Source organism: Puntigrus tetrazona, chromosome 15 (assembly GCF_018831695.1).
Source record: "Puntigrus tetrazona isolate hp1 chromosome 15, ASM1883169v1, whole genome shotgun sequence".
Lineage (NCBI taxonomy): Eukaryota > Metazoa > Chordata > Actinopteri > Cypriniformes > Cyprinidae > Puntigrus > Puntigrus tetrazona.
Window position 1 is genome coordinate 15893274 of NC_056713.1, and position 27913 is coordinate 15921186.

At 37.0% G+C, this 27913-nt stretch overlaps 4 protein-coding genes across 11 annotated transcripts in view; 3 read left to right on the forward strand and 1 right to left on the reverse strand.

The window, feature by feature from the left end:
- The first annotated feature begins 123 nt into the window (after positions 1-123).
- On the forward strand, positions 124-7361 carry zgc:101731 (SNARE_SNAP25N and SNARE_SNAP23C domain-containing protein). Of its 3 annotated transcripts, none has more exons than XM_043258633.1 (8): positions 124-304; positions 2735-2811; positions 3453-3494; positions 4153-4201; positions 4571-4688; positions 5912-6049; positions 6378-6522; positions 6613-7361. In XM_043258633.1, exons 2-8 carry the CDS (start codon positions 2740-2742, stop codon positions 6676-6678), a joined length of 630 nt encoding a protein of 209 aa, XP_043114568.1. In that variant the 5' UTR covers positions 124-304; positions 2735-2739; the 3' UTR covers positions 6679-7361. The 3 variants fall into 3 exon arrangements, with proteins under 3 accessions (XP_043114568.1, XP_043114569.1, XP_043114567.1); XM_043258634.1 differs by lacking the exon at positions 4571-4688 and adding an exon at positions 5084-5195 and having other exon boundaries at positions 2632-2811; positions 6613-7360; XM_043258632.1 differs by having other exon boundaries at positions 2632-2811; positions 6613-7358.
- A 659-nt stretch (positions 7362-8020) lies between these two features.
- Positions 8021-13123, forward strand: zgc:113149 (uncharacterized protein LOC541363 homolog). 2 transcript variants are annotated; one of them, XM_043258624.1, is made up of 5 exons: positions 8021-8555; positions 9807-10020; positions 10143-10598; positions 10701-10751; positions 11854-13123. In XM_043258624.1, exons 2-5 carry the CDS (start codon positions 9882-9884, stop codon positions 12348-12350), a joined length of 1143 nt encoding a protein of 380 aa, XP_043114559.1. In that variant the 5' UTR covers positions 8021-8555; positions 9807-9881; the 3' UTR covers positions 12351-13123. The 2 variants fall into 2 exon arrangements, with proteins under 2 accessions (XP_043114559.1, XP_043114558.1); XM_043258623.1 differs by having other exon boundaries at positions 8022-8559.
- A 965-nt stretch (positions 13124-14088) lies between these two features.
- xaf1 (XIAP associated factor 1) lies at positions 14089-17201 on the reverse strand. Of its 2 annotated transcripts, XR_006252641.1 has the most exons (9): positions 17029-17201; positions 16194-16329; positions 15940-15996; positions 15602-15833; positions 15430-15494; positions 15097-15327; positions 14583-14647; positions 14435-14493; positions 14089-14382 (listed from the first exon to the last, which is right to left on the reverse strand). XR_006252641.1 is itself a non-coding variant. In XM_043258627.1 (8 exons), exons 1-7 carry the CDS (start codon positions 17061-17063, stop codon positions 14609-14611), a joined length of 795 nt encoding a protein of 264 aa, XP_043114562.1. In that variant the 5' UTR covers positions 17064-17201; the 3' UTR covers positions 14089-14493; positions 14583-14608. The 2 variants fall into 2 exon arrangements, 1 of the variants encoding a protein (XP_043114562.1); XM_043258627.1 differs by having other exon boundaries at positions 14089-14493.
- Positions 17202-17212: 11 nt separating this feature from the next.
- rap1gap2a (RAP1 GTPase activating protein 2a) overlaps positions 17213-27913 on the forward strand; it is a 58718-nt gene continuing 48017 nt past the window's right edge. Inside the window, exons 1-2 of one of the 4 annotated variants that reach the window (XM_043258613.1) lie at positions 17213-17367; positions 19693-19810. Coding sequence is in view for 2 of the 4 variants with exons in the window: in XM_043258610.1 (XP_043114545.1) it covers positions 22905-22918 (14 nt within the window). In the remaining 2 variants the exon portion in view is untranslated. Of the gene's footprint in view, positions 17368-19500; positions 19811-22821; positions 22919-27913 lie in introns of those variants that run through there. The other 3 variants (XM_043258614.1, XM_043258610.1, XM_043258612.1) reach the window with 3 other exon arrangements.

Below are 27913 nucleotides of genomic sequence, written 5' to 3' on the forward strand. Positions count from 1 at the left end.
TTACATGTGCAAACACCGGTTGCTCTGAGCAACACAAGTTACCCGCATTAGGAGCTGAAGCAGAAAATAACTGGCAGTCCCAACAGCCAATTAAAATCCCTAGCGAAAGATAATGAATGCAACAACCAATCGGCTACATGAAGGGGCGTGGCCTGAGTTACCTGTGATGAAGACAACTGCCTGCTCGCGCTGAGTAGATGATGTGAAATCAGATCGATGAGCAAACAGGTGTTGAACAGAACGGCTTTGTCTTTGCGCCTTCCTCTGGAAAAATAACGCTTAAGCGTGTACCTGCTGTCATACAGTAAGTAGTTTATATATATATATATTTTTTTTTTGTTTGTAGGAAAATCTCCAAAAAATAAACTTAAGGTCATGTTTTGTAACCTAACTTACTGAAAAGTACATCAGAGAATATGGCGTCTGTTACCGCTGGGCTTTAATGTTGCTTTGGGATGCTATTTGTTTTCAGATTAGTTTTTCGTCATTTCTGTAGTTTATTCTGATATAATTGCAGAAATGTTTTTGAGAGATTTTTAGTCATGTGATGGCTTGTGGATGCGAAGGTAAATGATAACATGCTTATCGAATTAAAACAAACAAGTAATATTCAGCTATGTATGCTCATTTAAATTAAGACGTATTATGTGAATACATAATACATGTATAATGTAAATTACATTCTAGAAGGTGTAAATCAAATGTTTTGTATCGTGACATTATTACTATTCAGTAGTTATTACAGCTCATGAGGTCAAAAGGTTGGTCTTTTTACAAGGTAATTATTTTCTGCTCTGATTTGATCTGTCCGCTGTGTTTGGACAGCAGTCTCTCATCAATGAACAAGTGAAATCCTCTCATTAAGTCCATGTCCACCTGTGGTTTAAAACCCACAGGCAAGCCAGTCCAATAATTTATACAACAAGGCACTGTGCCCCAGGGAATGCAACAAGACGAATACATTTTGCCCTTTTTGAGGGACTCGTTTGATGTTTTTTGGTTTTAGATGTCGATGATCATTTATTCTGCCTTCTTGGGATAATGCAAATCAATATGACAAATGGGTAGTAGTCTAATCGAAGAAAATTGTTAGTTAATAAATCCCATCATAGCTGGTGTAATAAATTCCACTTAACGTAAGCTAATTCTTATAACTTGAATCTGATAGCCTTCAGTGACATTTTGTGTGCATTAACCATTTCAGTGGTTTACCCTAAAAATTCTGGGTTTATGCAATTTGTTTCTTACCCGATTGAAACAAACTGATTCAGAAACTGCATTTCATAATAATTTGCAGTCTAAAAAAATCATAATGAACCTATGAACTTTTACGTTTTTGTTTAATGGTGATATTGACATAACCCCTCCCTCATCCTGATCCGCAAGCAGTATGAACTTTAATTAGTGATCTTGGTAAAGGTGAGAGCCCACCGTTTCTTGTTATTATGTGTAACCCATATGCCATGACGTGATTTATTGGTCCACACATGATCAAAGGTTTCTTACAAACTCTACACCTGCTTGTTGCTATGGTGAACCGGATAATAGTTAAATTTAATGTAATTAAAACAAATTAAAATTAGAGTGTGTGAAGTGGCATTTAGGGCATTTTATGTAATGCTGATGGAAAAAAGACTATACATTGATTTAGAAGAACTACCTAAACTTATACCTACAGAGGCAGAATATCAGTTTCCTTTGAAAAAAGATATGGGTCTGATATTGTGGTGTGTCTTAGTTGTCATCATAACTTTTTAAAATCAACATGGAGTTAACATCGCTGAAAATTTACTCACCCTCAAGCCATCCAAGATGTAGATGAGTTTACATTACTTTAGTACTTCATTTAGTATTACATCACTCACTCACTTAAATTTAATAGAATTTTTAAGCATTGCCTCTGGCCAAAATACAGAAAATAATTTGTAATAATGCTTCTTCCAGTGAAAAATCCACCCCCCATCCCCCTTTCACATTAAAATCCACCAACAAATAAGAGCATTTAGAAAGTTTAGAACAATTTTGGACAGCTTTCAAGATTTTTTTATGGAGAAACCAATATTATGACAGATGACTTGTGTCACACAGTTTTTGACTTTACAAGATGTTAAGTAATGGATCAGAGATGTGTGAATTTCTTGTGATGGATTATGAACTTTTGTTCTGACGGCACCCATTCACCGCAGAGGATCCACTGGTGAGCAAGTGATTTATCTCCAAATCTGTTCCAATGAAGTAAAACACATCTACATCTCAGATGACCTTTGTGTGAAAATAAATTTCCATTATTGTGTTTGTAATTCAGCTTATTTGCCATTGCACATGTATCATAAAGGAGCCTCAAAGGGTGGTGGAATAATTAACTAGCCTCGAAATGCCTTCCGCTGTTTTTCTTTAGTCACGAAATAAAGGTGCAAGACATCGTGACAACTTAAACACAACCTAAACCCACTGTAAGCTCAAAGACTGGTTAAGGTTTGTGGAGATGTATAATTTTCCAGCCATATGTTCAGGATGCATGCTGATTCTGAGATGCACCTAGCAATTAATAAATGATGGTTTGGGTCTTGCACGAGGGGGTCTGATTTTATGCAACTCATCAGCTGTGCCGTTTCTTCTCCGTTGTTCCAGACCAATTATTGCTGTCAATCTGAGGCATGCTGAGCTTATAAAGCCTTTGCTCTAAGAATAACCGCGTCCCTCGACCTGTCCTCCCCCCCGCTGCACTTCTCAGCTAGGATGGCTGCCGACTCCACCATGAGATCTGAAGTGGAGGAGCTGCAGAGGAGGGCCAATCAGGTGACAGATGAGGTAATGCCGCTAACAATCACCAAAGTAGCAAAGTTCAACATTGATTTGCTTGGGTCTTCAGCTGATGGTGTGTTTTCTATCCTGTTTTGATGAGACTGCTCATCAACAGGCCTACAGTGATGACATCAAACATTTTCCATTCTCAGTTATTCCCATGGTACATAGAAACCAGGAAGATGACGCTAAACACATTACATATGCACCTGCAGTATAATTATGATTCCCACTGTGACGAAGTCGGGTAAATCGTAAATGAAGCCATTATTCATCACCCGATTTTCCACTGGGTGTCATGTAATTAATAATGTACAGTCCATCGTTCTTTATCGCATAATAAACCCCCGAAAGGGTAATCCGGACACTGACGTGGAGCGCTTATTACACAGCTACTCACCGAATAAAGAAATATTTACATATGAAAAAATGGTTTGCAATAGTTTTCTAATTCTACCTGTGGGGCTGTATTGTTGTTTTCTGATCATTAAAAAAATCCAATACAGCGTACAAAACAAATTGCCTAGAAACAATATTACAAGTGATATTAAAATGCTGAGGTCTTCTGTGGGAGTTTTCGCTTCAGTCAATAACTATGTTTTAAATGTGCCCTTTTTAGTCACTGTTGTGTTTTTAATTTTTTACAGTCCCTTGAGATTACTAGAAACATGAGGCTCCTGTTGGAGGAGGTAAGTGATCGTTATTCATAACAGCATGCATAATACGTTTAATAATTTGCAATTATTGTCAATCAGTGTGTATCAGCAGGAGACCACAACGAAAACCTGTGATCTAAATTAAATAAGAAAAAAAAATCTAGTTAAAGGAACACTCCACTTTTTTTGTAAATAGGTTCACTCCCCGACTTAATAAGTTGAGTGTTACCGTTTTTGAATCCACAGATCATTGAATAGCACTTTTAGCATAGATTGTGGAAATCCAACTAGACCAGTACCATTGCATTCAAAAATGACCAAATAGTTTCAGTATTTTTCATATTTAAAACTGAACTCTTCTGTGGTTATATTGTGTACTAAGACTGGCGGGAAATGGGAAATGAAAAGTTAGTTGAAACTAAAACTTTTTTTTTTTTTTTTAACTTAAAATTAAGTTTATATATATATATATATATATATATATATATATATATATATATATATATATATATATATATATATATATATATACAAAAGCTTATTTTAGCTAGTAGCATTTAACATTCTTTTATTTGTATTTAGAAAAATGCTAAATTCACTAAAGGTCTTGGTTTTTTACCACACTGTTCAAACAATCAAAAAATTGTCTACTTTATTGTGCACTCATACTTGATTATTTTCAATTCTTCAGAGTAAAGATGCAGGGATCAGGACACTTGTTATGCTGGACGAGCAGGGAGGTAATGAGTTATCTTCATACACTCCGTATAAATAGAGATAAAACGTACAGCAGCTAAACAATCAACTAATTACTAGCAAATGCATCATTAGTTGTTCATTTATCCCGTTGCGTCTGTATGACGGGTAGCTATTATCTTTATGCTAATGATACAGAATACGCACAAGATGTGGGAGTAGAGAAGTTCGTTCTCCATCTTTTATTTACTCGTCCTTTCAGTACGACATATATAAATACAGCCATATATGATTCCGTACATATGGAAATATGTACCCTCTGTGTGTTTTTGTGTGCATGCTTGCATATTTCCCCTTTCACTTCCCTTTCCCCCTGCCTCCCACGCCCTTCCCCATCTCCCTCGCATGGGCAGAACAACTGGACCGCATAGAAGAGGGCCTGGATCAGATCAACAAGGACATGAAGGAGGCTGAGAAAAATCTCACTGACATGGCCAGGTGTTGCGGTCTGTGCATCTGGCCATGTACAAAGTAGGTCTCCTCCCAGACACCTGAGCCATGGCTGCTTGGTGGTCAGTGATGTCACCTCTCTGCCCATGCCTCTGTCCCGCTGTGATGTTGCTACATGTTAGTCTGTTTTGTGAGCAGAGGTTCGTGCAGGACTCCAAGTAAACATTTGAAACGAAGATTAAATTTATGCAACTTGTGCTCACACAACAAACGCAGATATCAATAGCATCATTTTTAACTTGGTATCTGTCCATTTCGCTTGTCCTTTGGAGCTAGAGCTACCGCTGATGTTTAGTCGCTTATGGGCGTGTGGTGCTTCTTGCTGAGAAAACTGTTGTTGTGTTTTTTTTGTTTTTTTTTAATCTCGCCTCCATACTTTAACCCCTGAAACTCCATACCCACCTTCCGTCATCCAGAGCAGCTTGAGCGGATTGAGGAAGGGCTGGACCAGATCAACCAGGACATGAGAGAAGCTGAGAAAAACCTAACAGATCTTGGCAAATGCTGCGGTCTGTGCTCCTGTGATAAGTATGTGATGTTTAGAGGGGCTTGGCTTCTATAAGTGCTTGCATGAAAACTCATTTTGTGCCAGTTATTGCTTGTGTGAACTCAAGGAATCACAGGAAAATGGTCGGAAGTATTTGTATTTATATATACAACAGTGCACACACATTGAAACAAAAACGTTTAATAATTAATTATTTGACAACATCTATATATATATATATATATATATATATATATATATATATATATATATAATCTGGAATAATTACGATTCAATGTATTAAAACAATTTTATTTTAAATTGTAAAAATATTTCACAATATTACTATTTTACTTTTAAAAATATTTTTAAAAACCTAATTTTTTAAAAAATCTTAATTATTCCAAAACTAACTAGTAGCATGTATAAATATATATTGCTCTATATAAGAAATGTTCTAAAAGGAATAATTTTATTTAAAAAAATTTTATTCTTTTAAAATTTAAAATGTCAAAAAAATGCACCTTCACTGGTCTTTACATCAAACTAAAACAACTCATGACTAACCTCAACCAAATAATAGGTACTGTGATTTTGTGTGGTTCATTCAAAACAGATGCAACACCAACTACCTGTGTCTTTGAATCCTCCTCATACTATTTAGGCAGTTAAAGCCTAATTTCACAATTTTAGTAATAACTACTTTTTTTAACAATAACTTGTCAACTTTATGCCTTTCTCTTATGCCTTCTATCAGACTGAAGGACTTTGAAGCAAGTGGGGCATATAAGAAGGTTTGGGGTAATAATCAAGATGGGGTGGTGTCCAGCCAGCCTTCTTCTCGAGTCGTGGATGAGAGGGAGAAGATGACCATGAGCGGTGGATATATTAGAAGGTGCCAGAACTCGCTCATAAATTGACTCCACCATTTCAGAGCAGTCACTGAGATTTAAAATCAATAAATAAACATACCTTTTAATACTGTTACGTTTTAAGATTTTATATGAACCCGAATTCTGCTAATGGCTGCTACGAATTCAGCTTTGCTATCACAGGAAGGCGTCAAATAGATAAACTGTTTTAATTTGTGTTATTTCAAAACATATTTTTGTTCAAGTAGTTGCAGCTTTGGTGAACAAAAGACAGTTCTTTCAAAACATTTTAAAACTCTTAGTGCCCCCGAATTTTTAAACGGTGTATAAATAATCGTGTCTCTTTGATAGAGTGACAAACGATGCTAGGGAGGATGAAATGGAGGAAAACTTGGCACAGGTTGGCAGTATCCTTGGCAACCTCAGAAGCATGGCACTTGACATGGGCAATGAAATCGACACTCAGAACGTCCAGATTGAACGCATTCAGAGCAAGGTCAGTGTTTGGAAGGGGTTCAGAAACATCGGTCTTCAAAGAGCAGCTGAACCTTTTTATGTTAACCTTTCTTTTATTGTTTTTTTGCAGGCCATGGTTAACGAATCCCGCATCAATGAGGCCAATCAGAGGGCCACAAAGCTAATATCAAGATAAAAACATTGGATTTTCCTTTGTGAAACGTTTACTGTCTTCTGTAGGAAAGTGTGTGCGCATTGATACAAATTAAGTTTTATCTTTTAAATGACTATTTACAAAACTTGGATTATTGCCTATATGAGAGTAAGTTATGTTTCAACAACAGCTCTTCAATACAAGAAAAAAATGAATGTTAATAGTCTGTGCTGTAATTGTAATTTAAGCATGTATTGTACAGTATAGGCTACAAAAAAACATCTTTTAGACTATCTTAGTTTTTTTTTAAGCCTGCAGAACACTTTCCATGGCCGATAACAGCTCACTATTCAGACAAAGCAGTGTCTTAAAGTTGTATTGGTAAATGTAACATCTTTGTCTACCTGAGTAGCTTTTTAAAAAATAAATCCAATTTTAAAGTTCAAGGGTTCGTTCCCATGATGAACAAAATGCTTTTTTTCCCTGCTATACACGGACCACTGGGTTCTACAAATAATCTTTCTTTTTATTTTAAAACTAAAACTATATATTTTTTGTCATTCTGTGGAGCTGGCAACCTAAACGCCGTCTTGATTGTCTTTTTTTTCTTTTATGAAATAAAACTGAAGGTTACTCGGTGTGGGACGTTTTATCAACTAACTAAACCAAAGTCAGCCAATTGTGAGTTTAAACGCACGAAGTTGAATAAATTAGAGTTTTAATTTTCAGGTGGACTGTCCCTTTAAGCCGTGAGACAAATTTTTCCCGAATCATGCACGCATATTTGAGGAGCTCGCTACAGCCCCCTAGCGGGCGCTGCGGACGATTACAGCGCCACTCCCCGCGTCTGGGACGGAGAACCTCAAAATGGTGGCGTTTTGTTGCATGGCCACCTCATCGCAAAACTAAATCATGGTGAACATTCAACGAATACTCAAGCATTTAATTTCAGTTTTCCGCCGCCCAAACTTCTGTTTGGCATGTTCGTGTGACACCCAAGAGGATATGTAACTGATTACGACCTGGGGTCCACAGATAAAGAACGAGAGATGAGACACAATCCAATGTATTTACTTCAATCGCTCCAGTCTAAAGGCCTACATTAATTCCAGCATTTGTTAGCATACTATAATGAATAGCCCCTTGTGTTTTAACCGTTTTATAAACGTTCCTAACACAATCTCGTTAGTGAACGTAGATATATCAATGTGTATTGCAAAGTATACATCGTTGATGCTATTTGAAACGTAGCCCGTCTTTTTATTGTTATGAATGGCACAGGGCGCAGATCTTTCGATCGATGCATTTTCATGAAGTGAACAGGAAATCGCGGATCCTTTTAAATAATACATATTTTTAAACAGATATCGCACTCTAAATCAGTAATGTGTAGCTTATTATACATCTAGCCGTATATTTTACAGCTGAGCACAAACAGAAAAAATACACGCATTTCGGAATTTCCACGTATTTTAAAATTGTATATATTTCAGCTCAGGAAATCACCTGGACGTCCCTTTTTATTGCTATTATTTGTATATATATTTATATTATTGGGACTGAAGCTTTGAAAGTTTCCAAACGTTTCCAAAAATTCCTATTGGACTGGGGGGAGAAACGCGTACAAATATTTTACGCGATGTTTAACTTGCGTGTGAATAAAAGGCGACTTAAATTTACTTTTGTTTAATTGCAATTTGAACGTTTTCGTGCTTGCACCGGGCCACACGTTTTGCGTGTATCGTTAGAGCTGCCTCCGCACAGGCATAGGGAAGGATTACTATAGAATGTTGGCGAACTATCGTTGTGGAGGGGGAAAAACACGTAGAGCTGAGTCTGCGCGACGCAGGGGATCACTGCCTACGAAGTTTATCGGGCAAGGCTACGCCGACAAATCCTAGGACACATTCGGCCGCGCTGTAGGTAATTACCACTCAATCTATCATTAATAACAACAGCAATAAAGTTGATCGCCGTTCCGTTGCACGCAGTTTCGATCTGACTCAAAATTCGCCCGTGAATGCGTCTACGAAATGCGTGCGCAGTCCGTTTTGCACGGCAGGCTAACGACGAACAACACGCAAATCCGTTTGCCTTTCCCGGCGGATTATCGCTAATAACGATATCCGCGTCTTTCTGTACGCGTTCGATCGAATGGCGCACGCGAGATCTTTGAGGAACGGCAGATCTGAACGCTCGAGATAGATGCTGAACGTCCGTGATGGCGTTCGCTCGGTTCTCTATGTTCCTATTGCTCTCTGACGATTAGGCAGGAAAACAACAAAGAAGCAGGAAGCATATGGGCACACCGGCGAGGCGGTGTGAGATCACGCCGCAATTAGTTGTAACAGTTAATTTAAAGTAAAAGGATCCTAGAAAAATACGATTCTGTGCTTTGCCCAAATAATCTCTGTCTGTGACTGTTCTGTCCTTTTAAAGCGCAAGAACATAAGCAGCATTCATCACATGACCATAATAAATCAGAGCGACAGTTAAGTTTATTGTACAACACAATTAGCGCATACGTAAACGTGCGTGTGTATACAATGCTAATTGTGTGTATGCATAATATGCTGCATTAACGTATATGGAAAATATTAAAATGGAAAGAGTTTGTAAATAAAATCTATATTTTGACTCCACATTAAGCAGCGAAATATTAAGATGTTTTGCAATAGACAATGTGGGAGCAAGTAAGAACAGGTTAGTTGTGTTTAATTAGTACGTCACGTTCATTTAATTCTTTGCTAGAATAGATTAGTTAAATGATGTTGAACGCTTCTGGATGAATATCAGTTTTTATTTTTTTATTTTAAATTAGCATTTTTTTTTATTTCAGCCATAACAATCTCTGTTTATGCCTTTTCTGTCCTCTTATATTGCAAAACATATTCATCACATGACCATAATAAATCAGACAAATGTATTATTAATTTATTGCACAACACAATTGGCATATACACACACACACACACACACACACACACACATACATATACACACACTTTAAAAGGTTATTTGTAATAATTGGTGTTACGTTCGTTTTCGTCTTTGCTAGGTAGCTTAAAGAGAAGGGATTCGTTTAATAATGTTGACAGCTTCTTGATGAATTTTAGTTTTGATTTTAAATTTGTATCTTTTGTTTTTTTTTACCCATATTATTCATCAAGCCTTCTGATGGATGAAGTCTATAGAAGCCCAGTTTGAATCGGTTGTGATTAGTTTTGAAGAGCGGAGCAAGAAGGATGTCGGAATTCATGCCATACCCTTACAGAGGGCCAGGAGGTGCTTTGATGCGTTTCAAGAAAAGAAAGTCACGTTTCACATTCCAGGAAGTTGAACTGCTGCTCAGTGAGGTGCAGAAAAAGCGGCATATTTTAGTCGGTAAGTCAACCGTTATTTTCATATCACAAAATTCAATATTATTTGAAAGCGCTCTGAAAGTATGTAAATTCTGCTTTGCATGTTTGAGGGATAGTAGTTAAATGAACTCATGATTTTAACAGGAAAGTTCAACAGGGGCATTTCGAAGGATCTGAAAAACCGCACATGGGCAGATGTGACGGCGCGCATCAATGAGGTCAGTGAGTGTCATCGAGAAATTATCGAAGTCATTAAGAAATGGGCAGACCTCAAATGCGACACCAAGCGGAGGGTGGCTGCCATGAGGGCTTCGGGTGCCACAGCCGCCCAAATCGCACAAGAGCTGTCGCCTATAGAAACTATGGTGCACCAGATCCTTCAGATGTCTAACCCTAACAAAAATGTGAGCAGTTTGGCAAATGATGACCAAATGGATGATGAAGACGAGGACATTCCAGGTCTCTCTGAGATTCCACACAGCTTCTCACACATGGCAAATGGCAGGCCTCCCTCATTTGGCTTGCCAATGCCACCTCCCTTCCACACTACTATCCCAGGCAAAAGTGATTCAGTGCTTCCTGCACCCATGATGTTCAGTGGTGAGTTCCTTTTTTATTTTGTTTGTAAACTAGTTAGGTGATTCATTACTGAGACTTTCAATCTTCAAATTTTTATAAATGTGTTACTTATTGTATTGATAGATTCATCAGTGCCTCAAATAGATGTCCAGACTGAAACATCAGAAAAGGAAGGTAAGAAATAATGTAGAGAGAAAATAATTTTGAATCTTTTAATGCTTTGATGGCATGAATTAAATATAGTTACTTTATGCATTTGGTGATGTGAATATATACAGTATATATATATATATATATATATATATATATATATATATATATATATATATATATATATATATATATATATACACACACACACACACATACACCTACACACACACACACACACACTGGCCACTTTATTAGGTACACCTTACTAGTACCGGGTTGGACTTTTGCCTTCAGAACTGCCTTAATCCTTTGTGGCATAGATTACTGGAAACATTCCTCAGAGATTTTCATCCATATTGACATGATAACGTCACACAGTTGCTGCAGATTTGTCGGCTGCACATCCATGATGAATCTCCCGTTCCACCACATCCCAAAGGTGCTCTATTGGATTGAGATCTGGCGACTGTGGAGGCCATTTGAGTACAGTGAACTCATGTTCAAGAAACCAGAGATGGTCTTCTTCATACCTCAGTTGTAACAAGTGTTTAATTTGAGTTACTGTTGCCTTTCTATCAGCTCGAACCAGTCTGGTCATTCTCCTCTGACCTCTGGCATCAACAAGGCATTTGTGCCCACAGAACTGATGCTCACTGGATATTTTCTCTTTTTCGGACCATTCTCTGTAAACCCTAGATGGTTGTGCGTGAAAATCCCAGTAGATCAGCAGTTTCTGAAATACTCAGACCAGCCCATCTGGCACTTAAATGACCTTTCTTCCACATTCTGATGCTCGGTTTGAACTGCAGCAGATCGTCTTGACCATGTCTACATGCCTAAATGCATTGAGTTGCTGCCATGTGATTAGAAATTTGCATTAACGAGCAGTTGGACAGGTCTACCTAATAAAGTGGCCGGTGAGTGTATATGTTTATTACATTTTCATGTGATGTAAGGGACAAAGTCACATTCAGTTTTAGAGAATTGAAATTTACTGGAAATCATAGTGTTCACAAACATAGACACTCGTATTGTTAATTGACCATACCATTATGTATCCATCCGATTTCTTTTTCAAACATGATGTTAAAATCTAAAATGAACATGTTTCTTATCCTTCCAGGCAGTAACATGCAGTTCATTGAAGCAAGAAGCCAACCAAACCAGAATCCCATCGGTATTCCTGGATTCCTCAGCCATCCAATAGCTGAGAAGAGCCATGTTCGAGAAAAGCCTAATCACAACACAACATTTAACGGCCCCTCATCTGCAAGTATCCCAACATTTATTGCACCTTCTGCAGTGGCTGCCTCATCATCACGTTCAGCTCCCGCTCGAATCCCTCCCCAACCTGCTCCCGTGGAGCCTCGCAGCCTGCAGGAACGTTTATCCCAGAGTGCCTCACTCAGCCTGCAGGAACAGCAGGCCACCACGCTGCTGATAGGGTCGCTGTCTCGCTCGCTGGAGTCGCTGGCGGAGTCGGTGCAGAGATTGGTCCACACCCAGCAGCAGTTTTCACGCGACACCTTACAACTGCAGCGGGACACACTCCACGTCCTGCGTGACTTCTCCTCCAATGCCTTGACTCTGCTGCAGGACAAGGTCAACGGACATCCGTAGCTCTGTCAATGGCTGCATTTGGGAGCGAGTCACATAGTGAATGCTGATAGCAAAGAAAATACAATAAGCTTGAGGATATAGTGACACTAGAGTATATGGCAATCTCTAAAAATGTTTTAAGAGTTGTAGAGCTGACAGGGCTAAAGGATTTCCCTATTTATAACATAATAACCAAAATAAGAAGCATTAGAGTCTAAAACAGGTTCTTTGTAGAGTTCCTTGTTTGTACCGACTGAATATTTTCAGTAGATGGATGGGTCTCATAGACTGTTGGACCAATTGTGTACTGTTTTACAGGTAATTTAAATGGGCAAAAAAGTATTTAAAAATTGACTGGTAACTTAATATAATTATATTTGTGGTGCTTTTTAACATATTGCAAAGTGGCCATTAAATCGGCTGCTTTTAATTTATGTAATTTGATTTTTCTTGATTTAGCTTTGTTATTCTGATGGTTCTCCATGTTTAACTTTTAAATCAGTTCCTGGCTGAAGCGTTGCTTAACAGACCTGCTGTAAACGGTTATGTTCTTTTAGCCAATGTGCATTTAAGTTGTTTCTCTTAACTTAAATTTCCAAAGACTCGTTACTGTGTTTTATTTTTCCTCCAGATGTGATTTTTAAATTCTGATCGAAGGCACATTACATTAGCTGTAGCTCCTATGGACCGGTGTTTGATCTCCCAGAAATGAAGTCAGCACACTGTTAAAAAAAGTCTCCTGCTTTAAAACCCAGTGTAAAGGATGGAAATAAAACATATAATTTGAAATATTATTTTAAAGAATACTGATTTTTACTAGAACTTCTTTTTTTTACCTTCAGATTAAAGTAATAATTTACACAGGAATTAAAATTTGATGATTTTTCTCAACCTTCGAAGTTGTAGTTTCAGAACAGTCCTTGAGAAATGTAGTTTTACATCGCTTGCTCACTAGTGGATACTCTGCAGTGAATTGGTGCCATCAGAATGAAAGTGTAAATAGCTGATTAAAACATTGCAATAATCCGCAAGTACTCCACACCACTCGAGTTCATCAATAAATGTCTTCTGAGCTTATATTTTAAATAACAAAACATCTGGATAAAGGGTTATGGCTACCATATTTAATTTTATGTCCGTTTTCCGGCAAGTTAATACTGCAATGGTGTGATGGTTAAACGGTTCATCGCTATCTTTTATCTCACATGTATATGTAGATATATACAATCTACATTATATAATGATTTGTCAACAGATGAGAAAAAAGCGATTATGACTAAACGTTTATTCTTTATTTGCCCTGTCAACACCGATTTCTCCTGTGAGGAATACAAAAATATCCACTAGATGTCTCTCTTGCACTTCTGTTTTCAAGTGCAGGACAGGCTGTTCAAAAAACTACAACTTTTACAAATGTTCCGACATAATTATGTTAGATTAAGTCATCACTGAGAGGAATAAGAAAAAGAAAAACAATTGTAATAATAAATTGTAGTGAAATACTACTCGATTACAAATGAACAAATAAAGCAATCGAAGACATTTTAAAATGTAGTAAAACATATCAATTAAGCAATATTTATTAAAATACTATTGGAATATAAATATGTTAAGGGAAGACAATCCTGCCTGAAACTATGCCATCTTGTGGTTGCCCCCAATAAATGTCCATGTTTCTCCTTATTTTCACAAGCTTCTTCATCAGGTAGATGGGATCTAGAATATATGATGTGCTAAAAAATTGTGACTCTTATACAAATAGTTTTTAATCTTTATTTTTTGCTGTGGTCTGACGTTTGTCCAGATTTAACATGCAGTAAGGTTTAACAGATTTATGAAAAAGCTAAATAACTGCCTCAAAATGGGTAAACAGTCAATAATAAAACAATAAACTATGTACATAAAGTACCCTTACTCAAGATTAAAAACATTAGCATTATCTTTCCTTCACTTAGTCTATTAATAAAATTTTAAAGAGCCATTATTTTCAAATTACAATGATAAAATGTATTGTAAACATGTCTTTTATTAGTTTCAGTATATATATATATATATATATATATATATATATATATATATATATATATATATATATATATATATATTCTATAACATTCTATAACATTTAATTTGATGATAGGCGAGTTTGCAGTTTCCAGCAACCCTGTAAAGATAATTTATACACATAAGAAATCCTCAGTTGTGCTGCAAAGTTGTATTGGTGATACATTATAATATTTTTTGTATACTTACATATTTAGCTTTGATTTCACCAACCATCATGCCGTTCCCAGATGTCTGTGTAATTCACATTTTTTCTTGAAAAAATAAAATGTAAAAAAGCATAAATATAAAGTACACAAACACATAATTAATTAACAGTATATATTATATACTTCGTCAATAGCAGAAGCTCAGATGTACATCATGAACAGTAATGATGTTCAGATTTTTTTTTAAATTGAAAATTTGCTTTTTCATTGTTGCAAAACATTTCTATTTCAAATAAATGCTGTTTTTTTTTTTTTTTTTTTCTTTCTACACATCAAAAGGAACAAAATATCTCAGTCTCCACAGCAACGTTAAGCAGCACAACTGTTTGAAGCATTAATATCAAAATTTAAATATAACACAGGAAGCTTTTTTTTATTATTTACTTTTTAACTTTTTAAAGTTTTTAACTTTTGAACAGTAGTGTATTTATTCTGGTACAATATACCAAGTTGATCATCAATCATTAAATCAGCAATAAATCAGTGAGTTGCACCTCATGCCATTCCAGCGTCTTTACAGGAAGAGCCAGGTGACAGATCGGACAGGTGCTTATCTCATCCAGGTCCATGTCAGTGTTTCTGTCTATCTTCTCTTTTCGCAGTGATGAGAAGGAGAAATCTGCAGTCTGTTGAGTGCTTTTACTTCCAGGATTGGGGTTTTCATCATCTTCCTCGGAGTCATCATCCTCGGAGCCTGCAGACTGTAAGGGCTGTTTGCAAAGCAGCTAGTAAAAGAAAGAAACATAACAGAAACATCCGAGGTGTTAAAAATAGTTTTTTAAAATGACATATTGTAACTTTTTTCCTTATTTATCGACACGTTTTACCTTGTGCTCCTTCATCCTGCCTGAATGAATGCATTGCAGACAATTCTGACACCGCAACATCGGCTCTAAAAATAATATCAGCATTTCACGATCACAATTTGTCGGAATACTTTAAAACCTGGCAACACTGAGACCTATACCATATCTATAACCGATCTTGTCCTTGACTAACCATCTATGTCAGAATCGTCTTCCTCAGGGACGGCGTCCTTTGATGTTGTGGGGGTGGTAGCAGAGCAGATCCGAGCATGATCAAGCTGGTCCATCAGTTTAACGTACCGGCCACAGTCAGAGCAGTGCTCCGTGCGACTCCCACAGGACACTTTGTGCACTTTTAGATTGCTCAGAGGAAGCTCAAGCTGACAAAACTCACAGATCTGAGGCCTCTCGGTGCACTCATCTTTCTGTAAACAAGGAGAGACAGAAACAACAAAGGAATAAGTGTGAAAACACTCCAAGAGAGAGCAGCCTCAGATATAAAATTTTCAGGGTGTGAGAATGAATATTCACCTCGTGATCCGACAGATGCCTTCGCTCCATCCTTTTATTGCACATCTTACATTTCACCTGCGAGACATAATGAATAATGAGACCACCGACGCGGTTTCTCAGAGGGGGAGATTACCGCGATGAGTAATAAGCATGTCAAGTGGAAAACGGTTTGCTGTAAAATTCATCCCAAATAATCTTTTGTGACATACAGGGCCAAGGGCCTGTAAAAGTGCAGCAAAGTGTTAACCAGTGTTGAGTGGTGTGGTCGTGACCTCTGTGTGTTGTTCGGTTTTGTGCTGCTCCAGCTGATCCCGGGGCACAGTTTCATCACAGTCAGGGCATATGCAAAGAAACCTCTTACAGTGTGGTTCGTGCAGCTCATAGTTTGCCTTCGCCACCTCTTTATTGCTGCATGAAAACAGTGGAGAAACTCAAGAGACTGGAAATGGTGTTATGACACTACAGTGATATGACACTTCGAGGAACGGTTCAGCAACAAAAAAGGGCATCCATGTCCAAGGTTTAAGTGCGCTGTATTAAATATTTACTTCTACCTGTTTTTGCATAAAGCTATAATATAAAAATAGAGTCTGGGAATACAGAGCACGAGTGGGATACTTCTTTTGCCACTTGTATGGAGCGTTCGCGGCATTTTTTTTATTCGCCACAAGGGTTTAAAAGGTAAATGATACAGGAAATGTTGTTTGAGCTATTTGACCTGTAACTAACGTATATGTTATGTGTTAGCAGCAGTTTTCAGCCTCACGAGTTTAAATATTTCACTAATCAATCAAATTAGCATTTTGTTAAAATGAATATTACATGAATCCGTCGCCATGCTAAGTTAAGTTTGCTTTGTTTACTTTTTTTCCAGGTTATCGTAAGATAACATAAGTAATAGTCATTGTTGTTGTGTGTTTTTGATTAAGTATAATATGTTTTTGTTTTCGATATTTTGTTGTTGACTGACAGATTATCAGTTTATGTCAAGGATACACTCGACGAACACTAACGCGTGTCATTTGTTTACAAGCGTTGGCAGCTAGTGAACATAAATAAACGTCGTACCTATTTAGCATAATTACAGTTACGTTATAAAACACTTACCAGTGAGTGCATAAAATCAGTTTTTCGTCGTCCATATTAGAGTAAGATGACTGGGCTACTGTGCTAGGGTTGATATTTTCGCTTATCCGAAAGAGAAAGTGCAACCGAAACCTAACAGGTGTCGTAAATCACAACTCTTACTTCTAAACGTTTGTTGTTATACAAACAATACATTGCCATGTGTTGTGGCGAAACACTCAGCAATTGACATCTTTAAGGTGCACTGTATCTCACCTAGTATGTTTACCATAACTCCTGCATAATAACCACTGATCTATGGTAAGAGATAAAAATAGAAAAACTGACTGCTCATGGCGTCGTGAAAGCGATAGTAACACTGTGAGTATTGGTATTATATTTTATTATGTACTGTAATATTATATTGTAATATTATATTGTATTATATACGGTGCATGTCTTCGGTTCACTTAGTTTTTTCGCGGCCACCATAGACGTATATATCTACGGCGGCCACGACATATCAAGTCGTGGAAACGCGATAATATGATGTGGAAACGAGACAATAGGTGTGTTCGACTTCGACCGATCGGTGAACGACATCAAAGTACCGCGAGAGCGAATATACGAGCATGTGGAACTACAGATATGTACCGTGCCTATGTATGAAACCATCAGCTGTCAAAAGCTCTCGCGATATTTCAAGTCGAGCGCACCTATTAATTCAGGAACGTCATGTTAACGTGTCATGGCTACGAGATATTTTTGTCTTGGCCTCAAAATACAATTTCGAGGGAACAACATCCATTTCTCGTGGCCTCGTAAACAATGCTGCGTGGCCATAGCAACCCGAAATGATCACAGATGGATTTATTATTATTTTATTATGAAATAAGAATTCATATGAATTATTATACAAATTATTTCACAATTAATTGTATTGTTTTGTAATATAAATGATTATCACGCGTGCATTATCACGAATAAGTGTTACAAAATAGGCATACAAGAAAACATTTATACCCATCCTATAGTCTTGCTAGATGTGTGTCTGTTAACTGATTGTTAATATTTCAATATTCCACAATATTTGAGTTATGAGTTGTTGACAAATAAAATGTAATTGTGTTTGATTGCGTGACAGCAAAAATAGAAACAAAACAGGCATTTAAACAATACATTTACCTTCTCAAGTAAAGTAGTTTACTAGTTCATTAGTATGGATGTTCAGCTTTGTGTCTCATCTGGATGATTATTGCTCAACTCACGTATGCTGTCAATTTAGTCAACCATTAGGAGTCTGACGGACTTTCCGGACAGATGTCCCTCGTTGGCCCCATTAGTCGACGCTCGCTTATGTTGACTCTCAAGATTTTATTGAGCTGTTAGTTTTGGAAAAATGTTCTCAAAATAATTGAACGAGGCTTTTGTATCAAGGCCTCCGAGACATCGGACATCAGCAGCTAATGGATGTTTGTCAGCAGAAACAGCACAGGAGCAGACAGCTGTGTCACGCCAGGGGAGTCACAGTAATTACGCTATTGAGTTTCGCATTTTCATTCTTGCCGCAGATGGGTGTGGACAGGGAAGTTTACACAGACTGGTTCGTTCTCTAATTCATCTGTCGCCTGCGACCTCTGATCAGAATTGTGATCAGCATTAGCTCTACTGCCGCCATACACACGGAGGTAGTCTGGCTTGATTTAGTTTTACCTCAACAAGCAATTTATTATAGTTTAAGACTGTACGCTGCAGGCCTGGTTTGTGTGTGTGTGCGCGTGTCTCTTGTTATATAATATTAAAATTCAAGGTCCCTAGCTCCACCAGCCAGACCAGCAGCAAAGAGCAAAGCAAAAAACAGGGACGTTAGCATCAATTCAACGGCCAAAGAGTGAGGAGTTCTAGTCTTACATCCTTAATCTCTCGCCACCTCCTCATTCGCCCCATTGGTGATTATATTATCAGTTTCTGATTGCTTCAGAGTTTTATTGCACTAGATCAAATTGCTTTTATGAGCACATCGGAGACATCTGAGCTCTGAGTCCAAAAAAGAATGCATGAAACTAAATATTGTTTTATTGAACCGCAGACCAGTGTCACAACAATTTCATAAAATGACCTTGGGATTGTTTGCAAAATTATTTTTAGATGGTTGTTAGGATGCATATTATGCTTCGTATATTAGATTTGATGACAATTGCTGTATATTTATCCTCTTTTATTAATAATGCATTTAAATTTGCTAACACTTATACAAGAAATTCAGTGAAAGCTCAAACACAACAATAAGTAGAGTACTTACTTTAATTTATAATAATTATTATATATATATATATATATATATATATATATATATATATATATATATATATATATATATATATACAGTACTGTGCAAAAGTTTTAGGCAGGTGTGAAAAAATGCTGTAAACAAAGAATGATTTCATAAATGGAAGTGCTAAACATTTATTTTCGTAAATGAGCAAAACGCAGTGAATGAACAAAAGATCTCTTGATCTCCTTTACGCTGAAGATAGTTCTTCATAACTTTGGCTTTATGTTTGGGGTCGTAGCTCTGCTGCAGAATAAATTTGGGGCCAATCATACGCCTCCCTGATGGTATTGCATGAAGGATAAGTATCTGCATGTATTTCTCAACATTGAGAACACCATTAATCCTTATCAAATCTCTAACTCCATTTGCAGAAATGCAGCACCACTTTTGGCCAGACTTCTCCGGACAGTAGATGGGTGTACCTGGGACCCACTGGTTTCTGCCAGTTCATAGCTGATGGCACTGCTGGACATCTTCCGATTTCAAAGGGTAATAAGCTTGACGTGTCTTTCTTCTGCTGCACTAAGTTTCCTTGGCCGTTTCTTTAAAAGAGCTTGAACAGCACATCTTGAAACCCCAGTCTGTTTTAAAATCTTGAGACCTTGTTGATGCAGTATAACTACTTTGTATCTTGTTACTGTGCTCAATCTTGCCACGACATGAGAGTTTTGCTGTTCCTCACCCAGTTTTAAGCCTCATACGCAGTTTCAGTTCATGACTGGGTTTCAACCTATGTGTGACATTGATGATCATTAGCACTTGTTTGGTATAATTGGTTGATCATACACCTGACAAAATCCCTGACTTTGTACAAGTGTACCTGTAAGAATGGTGGTCTGAAGGCAAAAGGTAGTTACACCAAATATTGATTTGATTTAGATTTTTCTTTTGTTCGCTCATTTTGTAAATTGACAAAAATAAACAATAATTATTTATATTTCTGAACGTATTCTATATTTGTATATATATATATATATATATATATATATATATATATATATATATATATATATATATATATATATATTTATTTATATTTTATTAGTAAAGAATGGTCTTAAAGGATAAAAGTTATATAAAAATAAAGTATAGCATATGCATAATTTAATATAATAATTTATATAATTATAATTTTATTTATAATTGAAGTTTTATACAATAATGTATATAATTTTTACATGTATTAGAAAATAATTTCTGTGTTTTACAAGTACAAATAAACATGAATAAAATGTAAATATTGTAATAAATATTATATTACAAAAACCTTTATAATAATTGTAAAAAATACTTGAATGTATAACACAAAGATGGAAGTTAAAATATAATAATAAAAGTAATACAAAATAATAATAATAAAAAAACGTTTGAAATCTAAAGCTAAAGTAAAAAGTTACTTTTTAAAAATATTTAGTCTCTTTAAAAATATTTAGTGCTTTTTAATATAGATGTTGAATTGACTGAACAGAACATTAAAAATTGCCTTCAAATTGGTGCTAATATGGTTCCAGACCATTTCATTCTAGGTTTTTTGGCATATACGTGTAAATTAAACTACAAGCTGAATTGATTTTTTTCAGAGAGAAGTCACACCTCTGGCTGACTGTCAGGTGTTGCAGTGCCATATGCTTATTTTCAATTCCTGTCAGATCTAGTCATATGATTCCAGGGGACAGAATGGGTTGATAAAATGCAAAACCTTCTTTGTAAATGCAGACGTTTTCCGGATTAATGCTATATATACATATGTTCATCCAACCAAACCTTATGGCATAACACCAAAGAACATTTCCAAAGAGGGTTACCAAGGCAACCCCAGAAAGTGCACCAATTAGAAGGCGCAATGGCTCTCAAACACTAAACTGCCAAGAGATTGAAGGAGATGGAGACAACAGCTCTAAACAAACAGACAAATGAAAGAACCAGGCAATGTTCAACAGGCTCTTTTAGTGGAAGATGGCATTAGCTACTACTTGAGGTTGTTTGCCTAGCGCAGAGGATATGGTTTTCTTGCCTAGGTTGTGATGTTTCCACAAAAGTCATCAGACATGTCATGTACCCCTTCATGTCTGTGATGTACTGCTTGTGAATCCAGTTTATTGATGTCCCTTCAGTATGGGCGGGTGAAAGTGTATGTAAGTGGACATTGATCTGATTGGAGCCCAGCGGTGGCCGACCGCATTGACCACATGCTGTTCTAATAGCCCGTGAGGCACATGTGTGTGCATGTGGAGTGGAATCTTCCTCTCTGAGCAGATTCATGTTATCACTGTGTTGCAAAGCTTATTGTGAGAACTTGAGCTCTGGGCTGTTTGTTTATGTGTTGTGAATCTGCTGCCCTCCTAACACTGCAAAAAAGCAGAAGCTGCATCTAAAAATGCATTTAGAGACTCAGCTATTCAACATTTTTTTATTTTGTTGCACAGTGTTCTTGTATTACCGCCTAGCTCTTCGTATGGCATATACAGCATATTTCAACTGCTTAAATGCTTGGATCATTGCATGTTTAATATGTAGATATAAAGTAAGTAAACAGCTCTGATATACTAAAAGCAACTATAAGGCATGAGCATTTTAAGATGTTAACATCTTAAGATGCATGAAAACCTGGTATGATGCTATAATTCTGCATTGCATTAGCATTTGAACAATATAATAGTACCATTGGTTATTGGCTGATATTAGATATGTGAATGTATGTATGAATGTATGTGAATTTATCGATATGTGTTGTTATTGCATACACAGTAGCTGATTATGAATATTTCATTGTGCATTTTTATTTAAAGTCAATTCTTTAAAAACACTGATTTGGTAACTCTATTAAACGTAATCTTTATTTTAGAATTAAAAAATCATCATTAATATATTAACTACAACTTTTGCCTCAGTAAACTCATAAATTGCTGCTAATTAGTAGTTAGGTAGCTATATTTAGATAATGGGTGGGATTAGAGATGTAAAATGAGTAAACAGCAAATATGTAGATTTTTGCAAGAATTTTAATATCAGCCATTTAACATGATAAACTATTATCAGTATCGACTAAATTAGAATTTCTATGATCTCTAATTAACACTGAATGAAGCAGCATCAGTCACCTTTGGCCCTTGAGCTTTAAATCTGTTGAACATGTCGTAAATCTGCATGCATTTAAATGGAAAATTCAACAGAGGTGCATTTTCCACATGAGTTATTAATGCTTTATGGTTTTCCAGCCTCATATGAGTGTGCCTGTGCCATAAATCGTGTGTAAGTATGGCTTTTGAGGCTCTATTCAATTTTACGTCTGAGAACTGATCCGCACCCCCTCACAAGACCATCACGTATTTAATGCCATAGCAACTACTACAACTACTACCTGCATTCTTACACACATATACTGTCTCTGTCGCTCTCTCTCCTCACGGTTCGCTCACATTCTCTCATCCTTTTCCCTCCCTCCACAGTTTTGCTCTCTCTATCTCTCTCTCTCTCTCTCTCTCTCTCTCTCTATTTCTCTGAGCGATTCTCTCTCCTCACTCGTGCTGAACCAGTCGTTTCATGCAGCACTGCTGTGTTTACTCAGTCCTACGAGCCACTGATGGCAGATTCAAGGTAAGGTGATGCTTTAATAGATACTCAAGTGCATGATGGACGAGAGAGTAAAGCGTATTTGCTAGTGATGTTTGTCACATTAATGGACAGCAGCGTGTGGGTTTGTATGGGACCTGACTAAACTGTTGCTGTACATCTTAGGGTGTGTTTGCATTCGTGTCCGTCTTCTTACTATCTGTTTTTAGGGAGCCATACATCATGCCCATGAGTTGCATCAGGCTCCCTAAACTAATTTAGAGTTTTAAACTCACACATTTTCTCTCAAAAAAGTCTTAAACCGCAACAGTGCGAAATATACACATAGTCAGCTATCTAAATTAATAGCTTGTTTTTGGCTTGTGTGTATGTGTGTGTGTGTGTGTTGCGTTAGTGACTCATTCCCTTAGTGTATGCCATTGTTTGTGGCAGCCAGAGGGACATTTTCAGCACGATGGCTCAATTTTTAGAAATAAATAAAGTATGTGGATGATGCACATGAGTCATTCTGAACGGGTTGTGTGGGATTTGGTAAACAAAGAATGACCGTAAATCATAAAGAGCCTTGTTTATTGATAAAATGAAAGGGACTGTCAGCATCAATGATGTAAAACAGTGTTAGCATCATTTTTACACAGTTTAAATATATACACAGACATTTCCTTGTGGTTGTAGCAGGAAACGAAATATGATCTTGGGTTTAACGTGACTGAACATTCTGCTGAACAACTGCAGCTATTATTGCAACCTGTAGCTTAATATGCTGCCGCTGAGAGTAATTTTAGTTTGATTACTGGAATTCACATACATTACATGTGCCATATGTTCCTGTCCAAGAGTGTCACAAACCCTTACACCATAATTACGTCTTTTGTGGGTTCTGCCGTGCACATTAGCCTCATGTGCCCTCTGTTGCTCTTCTTTCTGCCCTTATTCTTCCGTTATTATGAAACCCATCCAATCATATCTCCATCGCTCATTTTCTCACTTTCTCTCAAGTCTCTTTCGCTGTCCCCCCCCGCGGTCTCTCATTAGTTTGCGGCATACACTTGCTCCACAGCTCATTTTCTCAACTTCCTCCCCCTCCGTACCTCTGTGCTGTACCTGCCCTCTCTTGATTCGCTTAAGGGAATGAGTGATGAGCAGAAACTTAAATGGAGAATGAGTCACTGTAGTAGCAGAAGTGAAGACCATAATTCTACTTCGCCTAGTGTTTTGTACTCATCTTATCTTGTTTATTTCCTCTTTTTTGTCTCACCTATTCCTCATCTTTAGTTTTGTTATGTTTTATATCTAATGTGGTCTGTTGTCTTGCCTCGTTTTCCTTTTTTGTATTGTTGCTTTTCCTTTTTTATTCCACTGTTTCAATTCTTTTTTTTTTTTATCTTTTCTCCTCTTTCATGTAATAGTCTCTTTTTGTATTTGTTTTGGTCTCAACTTCATTTGTGCTTGCATCATCTGAAATCATTTCTTTACTCACCTCTTGTTGTTTCATCTTATTTTGTTTGCTTTGTTTTCATCTGGTCTCTTCTCTTGCCTTTTATTTAGTCTTGCTTCTTTGTGTCTCACCCTATTTTCGTGTCTTTTGTCTTCTTGTCTCATCTCTTATCTCTTGATCTTGGTCTCTTCTTGCCTAGTTCCTTCTTTCTCGTTTAATTTTTTCTTTCTGATCTTCTTGCATCTCTTTGCCTCTCATCTATACACTGCCATCTTGTCTCTCTGGTCTCATCTCTTTCTCAGTCTCATCTCTGACATCTTTCTTATTCTTTCTCATTGTCTTGTTTCATCTCCTCTCAGGTAAGGTTTACAAGGAAAGAAAGGTGTGAAAAGGAAAGAGGAATTTTCTAATGACAACAGGAGCAAGGCTTCTAAACCACATACCGTCCATCCCTCTCTGTAAGCTGAAAAGATAAGGTAGCACATAGAGAGCTAGAATCATTGCAGAAACCAGCATTTGTTTCTATGTGTGAGCGCACACATATGTGGATGTGTTTGATGTGCCGGTTGGGTGGGTGTAAACGGGTTGCAGGCTGTGAGTGGGTGTAGTAGCTGAGCTCTTTGTCACGGCTATTGAAATCCTCTCGCACACCACGGAGACGGGTGAGAGAGCGGCGTTCATCGCTAATGAGTGGATCACAGACAGAGTCAAGCATGGGAATTCAAAATGTGGGATGGCCTTGTGAGAGAGAGAAGTTAAGGATGAGGCTGAAGAGAGGACAGCGTAAGGGGTATAAAGTAGAAACACCCCTAATTTTATTCAGAGGTGAAGGAAAAACAAAATAACATGGAATAAAAGCTAAGCAGAATCTGTTGTCCTGATTTCAGGTTTTGGTGGCTCGATTCCAGAGACAGATAAAGGGAAGCCCAGACAGTAGATCTAATGAGCTAGATCGTGTGAGCGCTGTCTGTGAGCGATACAACCCCCTCTCTACCCACTAATCTAATGAGAGAGCATGCCGTTCATTTAGTGGCAGCGCTGGAAAACAGCCCAATCAGTCAGTTTTGGCTCAGGGCTGCTGGAGCCCACAATACCCTGTCTTCAGTCCATTAGTTTTGGCACAGTCATGCCAAGCGCCTCACTTAAACTGTTCAACACAACTGCTGAACACCCCAGTGACTGCAGAATGCAGAACTAAAGAAGAAATTCTAGTGTCTTTTGGTGTAATAGTTTAAAGATCTTGTGACTTCCTGTAGCTCAAACAGTACCAACATGAATCTTCCGTGTTCAATTTCCAGAGAATTCAAAAACTAATAAAATGTGTTGATTTGGTTAAAAACAACACATTTTATCTTTTAAACATGTAATTATTAATTATATGTTTGTGGTGTGGACTTCCCTTTTCTCATAGAATTAAAACTTAGTTTTTACAGATATCATTACAGTAAAGGGATAGTCCACCACAAAATTAAATTTTTATCACTAATCATTTACCCCCATGTCGTCCCAAACCCTAGTTTGTCTTCAAGGATCCAATTTAAGATATCTTAGATGAAACCTGGGATGCTTTTGATTGTTCTATTAACTGCCCAGAAAATAACACTGTCCAGTCCCAGAAAAGTATAAAAGACATAATCAAAATAGTCAGTCTGCCATCAATGGTTCAGCTAGTGTCAGGAGCAATGGAGTTTTTAAACTCATTGCAACACTGCCTCACAACGTGACACAGTTATAGCCAATCTGAAGATATATATTGTAAGAAACAGAATGTTAAATGAGTTGAGAGAGTTCAGAGTTGGTTCAGAGTTGAGCAAACATGCGATGCACCGAATGTTCTGACTGGCTGGCTGGTTATAAAAAGTCATAGTAAAACATTCTTAAACAATCAGCTTGTCATCCATAAGGATAGTTAGTGATTAAGATAAGAGGTAAATGTGGACTTGTGTTAGAATCATATGAGGGTCAAGTCATGTCCCACTCATGTAGGACTTGAATTTAGCATGTTTTATGGCTAGAAATAATGTTAGGTTTAAGACTATTACTATAAACTAGGGATGCGTCTCCATAACTGAGGCTGATGCAATGCATGCTCGATGCATAACCAACCATTCAATACATAAAAGATACATATGAAATAGCTTCTGGTGCGATGTGATGTGATTCACCCCTATTACAATGCAGTTCAATCCGATTTTGATTTGATTCAACACAGTACGATTCAATGCAGTACGATGCAATGAAAAAAACATGATGCTATTCAATTCAATATGGTTCATAGTCATATGGATAGTTCGCTTTGAATTATTTTTTTTCCCAGGCAGACATCAAATCATAAGTTAACTTAAGCAGCTTCTGATTTCTAACACCTTGGTCTCTAGTGTTCTGATATGATGGTATTTTATCTTACAAACAATGCATCAGGATACAAATGACAACTTTTTCCAAATATTTTCAAACTGGTGCATCACATCATAAAATTTTATGCGCATACGCCAATGTACCATCTCTACTGTGAACAAATCACTGCTCCTAGTTTTAGGGTTTAATTGGTTAATAATATGTTATTTCACAACCTATGATGTTCATTGTTAAAATTACTGCTTAAGAAATTAATTCTTTTATTCAGCAAAAATGATCAAAAGCGACATTAGAGACTTTTACATTGTTACAAAGTATTTATCAAATAAATGCAGCCTTGATAAGTAAAAGACATTCAAAAACAGAAAAAAATGGTTGTGCAGTACTTGGGTAAATCCTATTTTGTGATTTATTTTTCTTCAGGTTGTTACTGGTGGTTTGACTTTTAAAATACATGCATTAATCATTTCTTTGCATAACAGTGCCTTTGAAATGGCTAATTATGTCCCTGCCTTCTGGTAAAATTTAGCATCATTGTATTTCTCTTTGAGTTTTACATTTACTCTTACTGAAATGCGTTGAATCGCATGTAGAAGCCACAGGAAGTTCAAAGGACATTTGAAAATGAGATTTGGGAAGCAAGCGATTTCCAAATCAGATCAATGTGTAAGAGAGGGGCCTTTTACTTCCTGCCTCCCACTTTTCACTGTTTTTATAAGGTATGATTAACCTTGGGGTTGTTGCAGTGCTGGCGCTAAGCCTAACAGCGCTTTTTCTCTTTTTCTCCCTTCTCTCTCTATCTCTCTCTTTTTCTTTCTCTCTCATCACTCATTCACAACATGTACGCCCTTCACTCTTCTTTATCAGAGAAGAAATAGGCTACTGCTGTGTCTTTATAAAGAGGAAAAGGCAAAGTACTGGGGTGGTCACAGCTCAGTGTGGGGCTAGGTGAAGTACATACACGGTAAATAACGATTATTGCAGTACATTTCTGCTTCAGAATGTCACGTTCAATTCAGTGTACCCATTTATTTTCAGTTTGGATGATATATATATATATATATATATATATATATATATACACAACAAGGAAAAAATAGCCTAAACCTAACCTAAACTTGCCCTAATTTATACAGTTGTTCTGTTGATACATTGAATTTTTGTTAAGATTACCTTTGCATCAACTAACGCTCACATGAGGTTATCTTTAAGAATACTTATTT

Excerpts from the sequence above, each read along its gene's own strand:
- zgc:101731 (XM_043258633.1), top strand. The coding sequence starts at position 2,740 with ATGGCTGCCGACTCCACCATGAGATCTGAAGTGGAGGAGCTGCAGAGG. Across the intron at positions 4,202-4,570 it reads TATGCTGGACGAGCAGGGAG|AACAACTGGACCGCATAGAA; the intron begins GTAATGAGTTAT and ends TCGCATGGGCAG. Across the intron at positions 6,050-6,377 it reads AGCGGTGGATATATTAGAAG|AGTGACAAACGATGCTAGGG; the intron begins GTGCCAGAACTC and ends TCTCTTTGATAG.
- xaf1 (XM_043258627.1), bottom strand. The coding sequence starts at position 17,063 with ATGGACGACGAAAAACTGATTTTATGCACTCACTG. Across the intron at positions 15,495-15,601 it reads AGACGATTCTGACATAGATG|AGCCGATGTTGCGGTGTCAG; the intron begins GTTAGTCAAGGA and ends TATTATTTTTAG. Across the intron at positions 14,648-15,096 it reads AGACGCTGGAATGGCATGAG|AAAAAATGTGAATTACACAG; the intron begins GTGCAACTCACT and ends TATTTTTTCAAG.
- zgc:113149 (XM_043258624.1), top strand. The coding sequence starts at position 9,882 with ATGTCGGAATTCATGCCATACCCTTACAGAGGGCCAGGAGGTGCTTTG. Across the intron at positions 10,599-10,700 it reads TGCACCCATGATGTTCAGTG|ATTCATCAGTGCCTCAAATA; the intron begins GTGAGTTCCTTT and ends TTGTATTGATAG. Across the intron at positions 10,752-11,853 it reads TGAAACATCAGAAAAGGAAG|GCAGTAACATGCAGTTCATT; the intron begins GTAAGAAATAAT and ends TTATCCTTCCAG.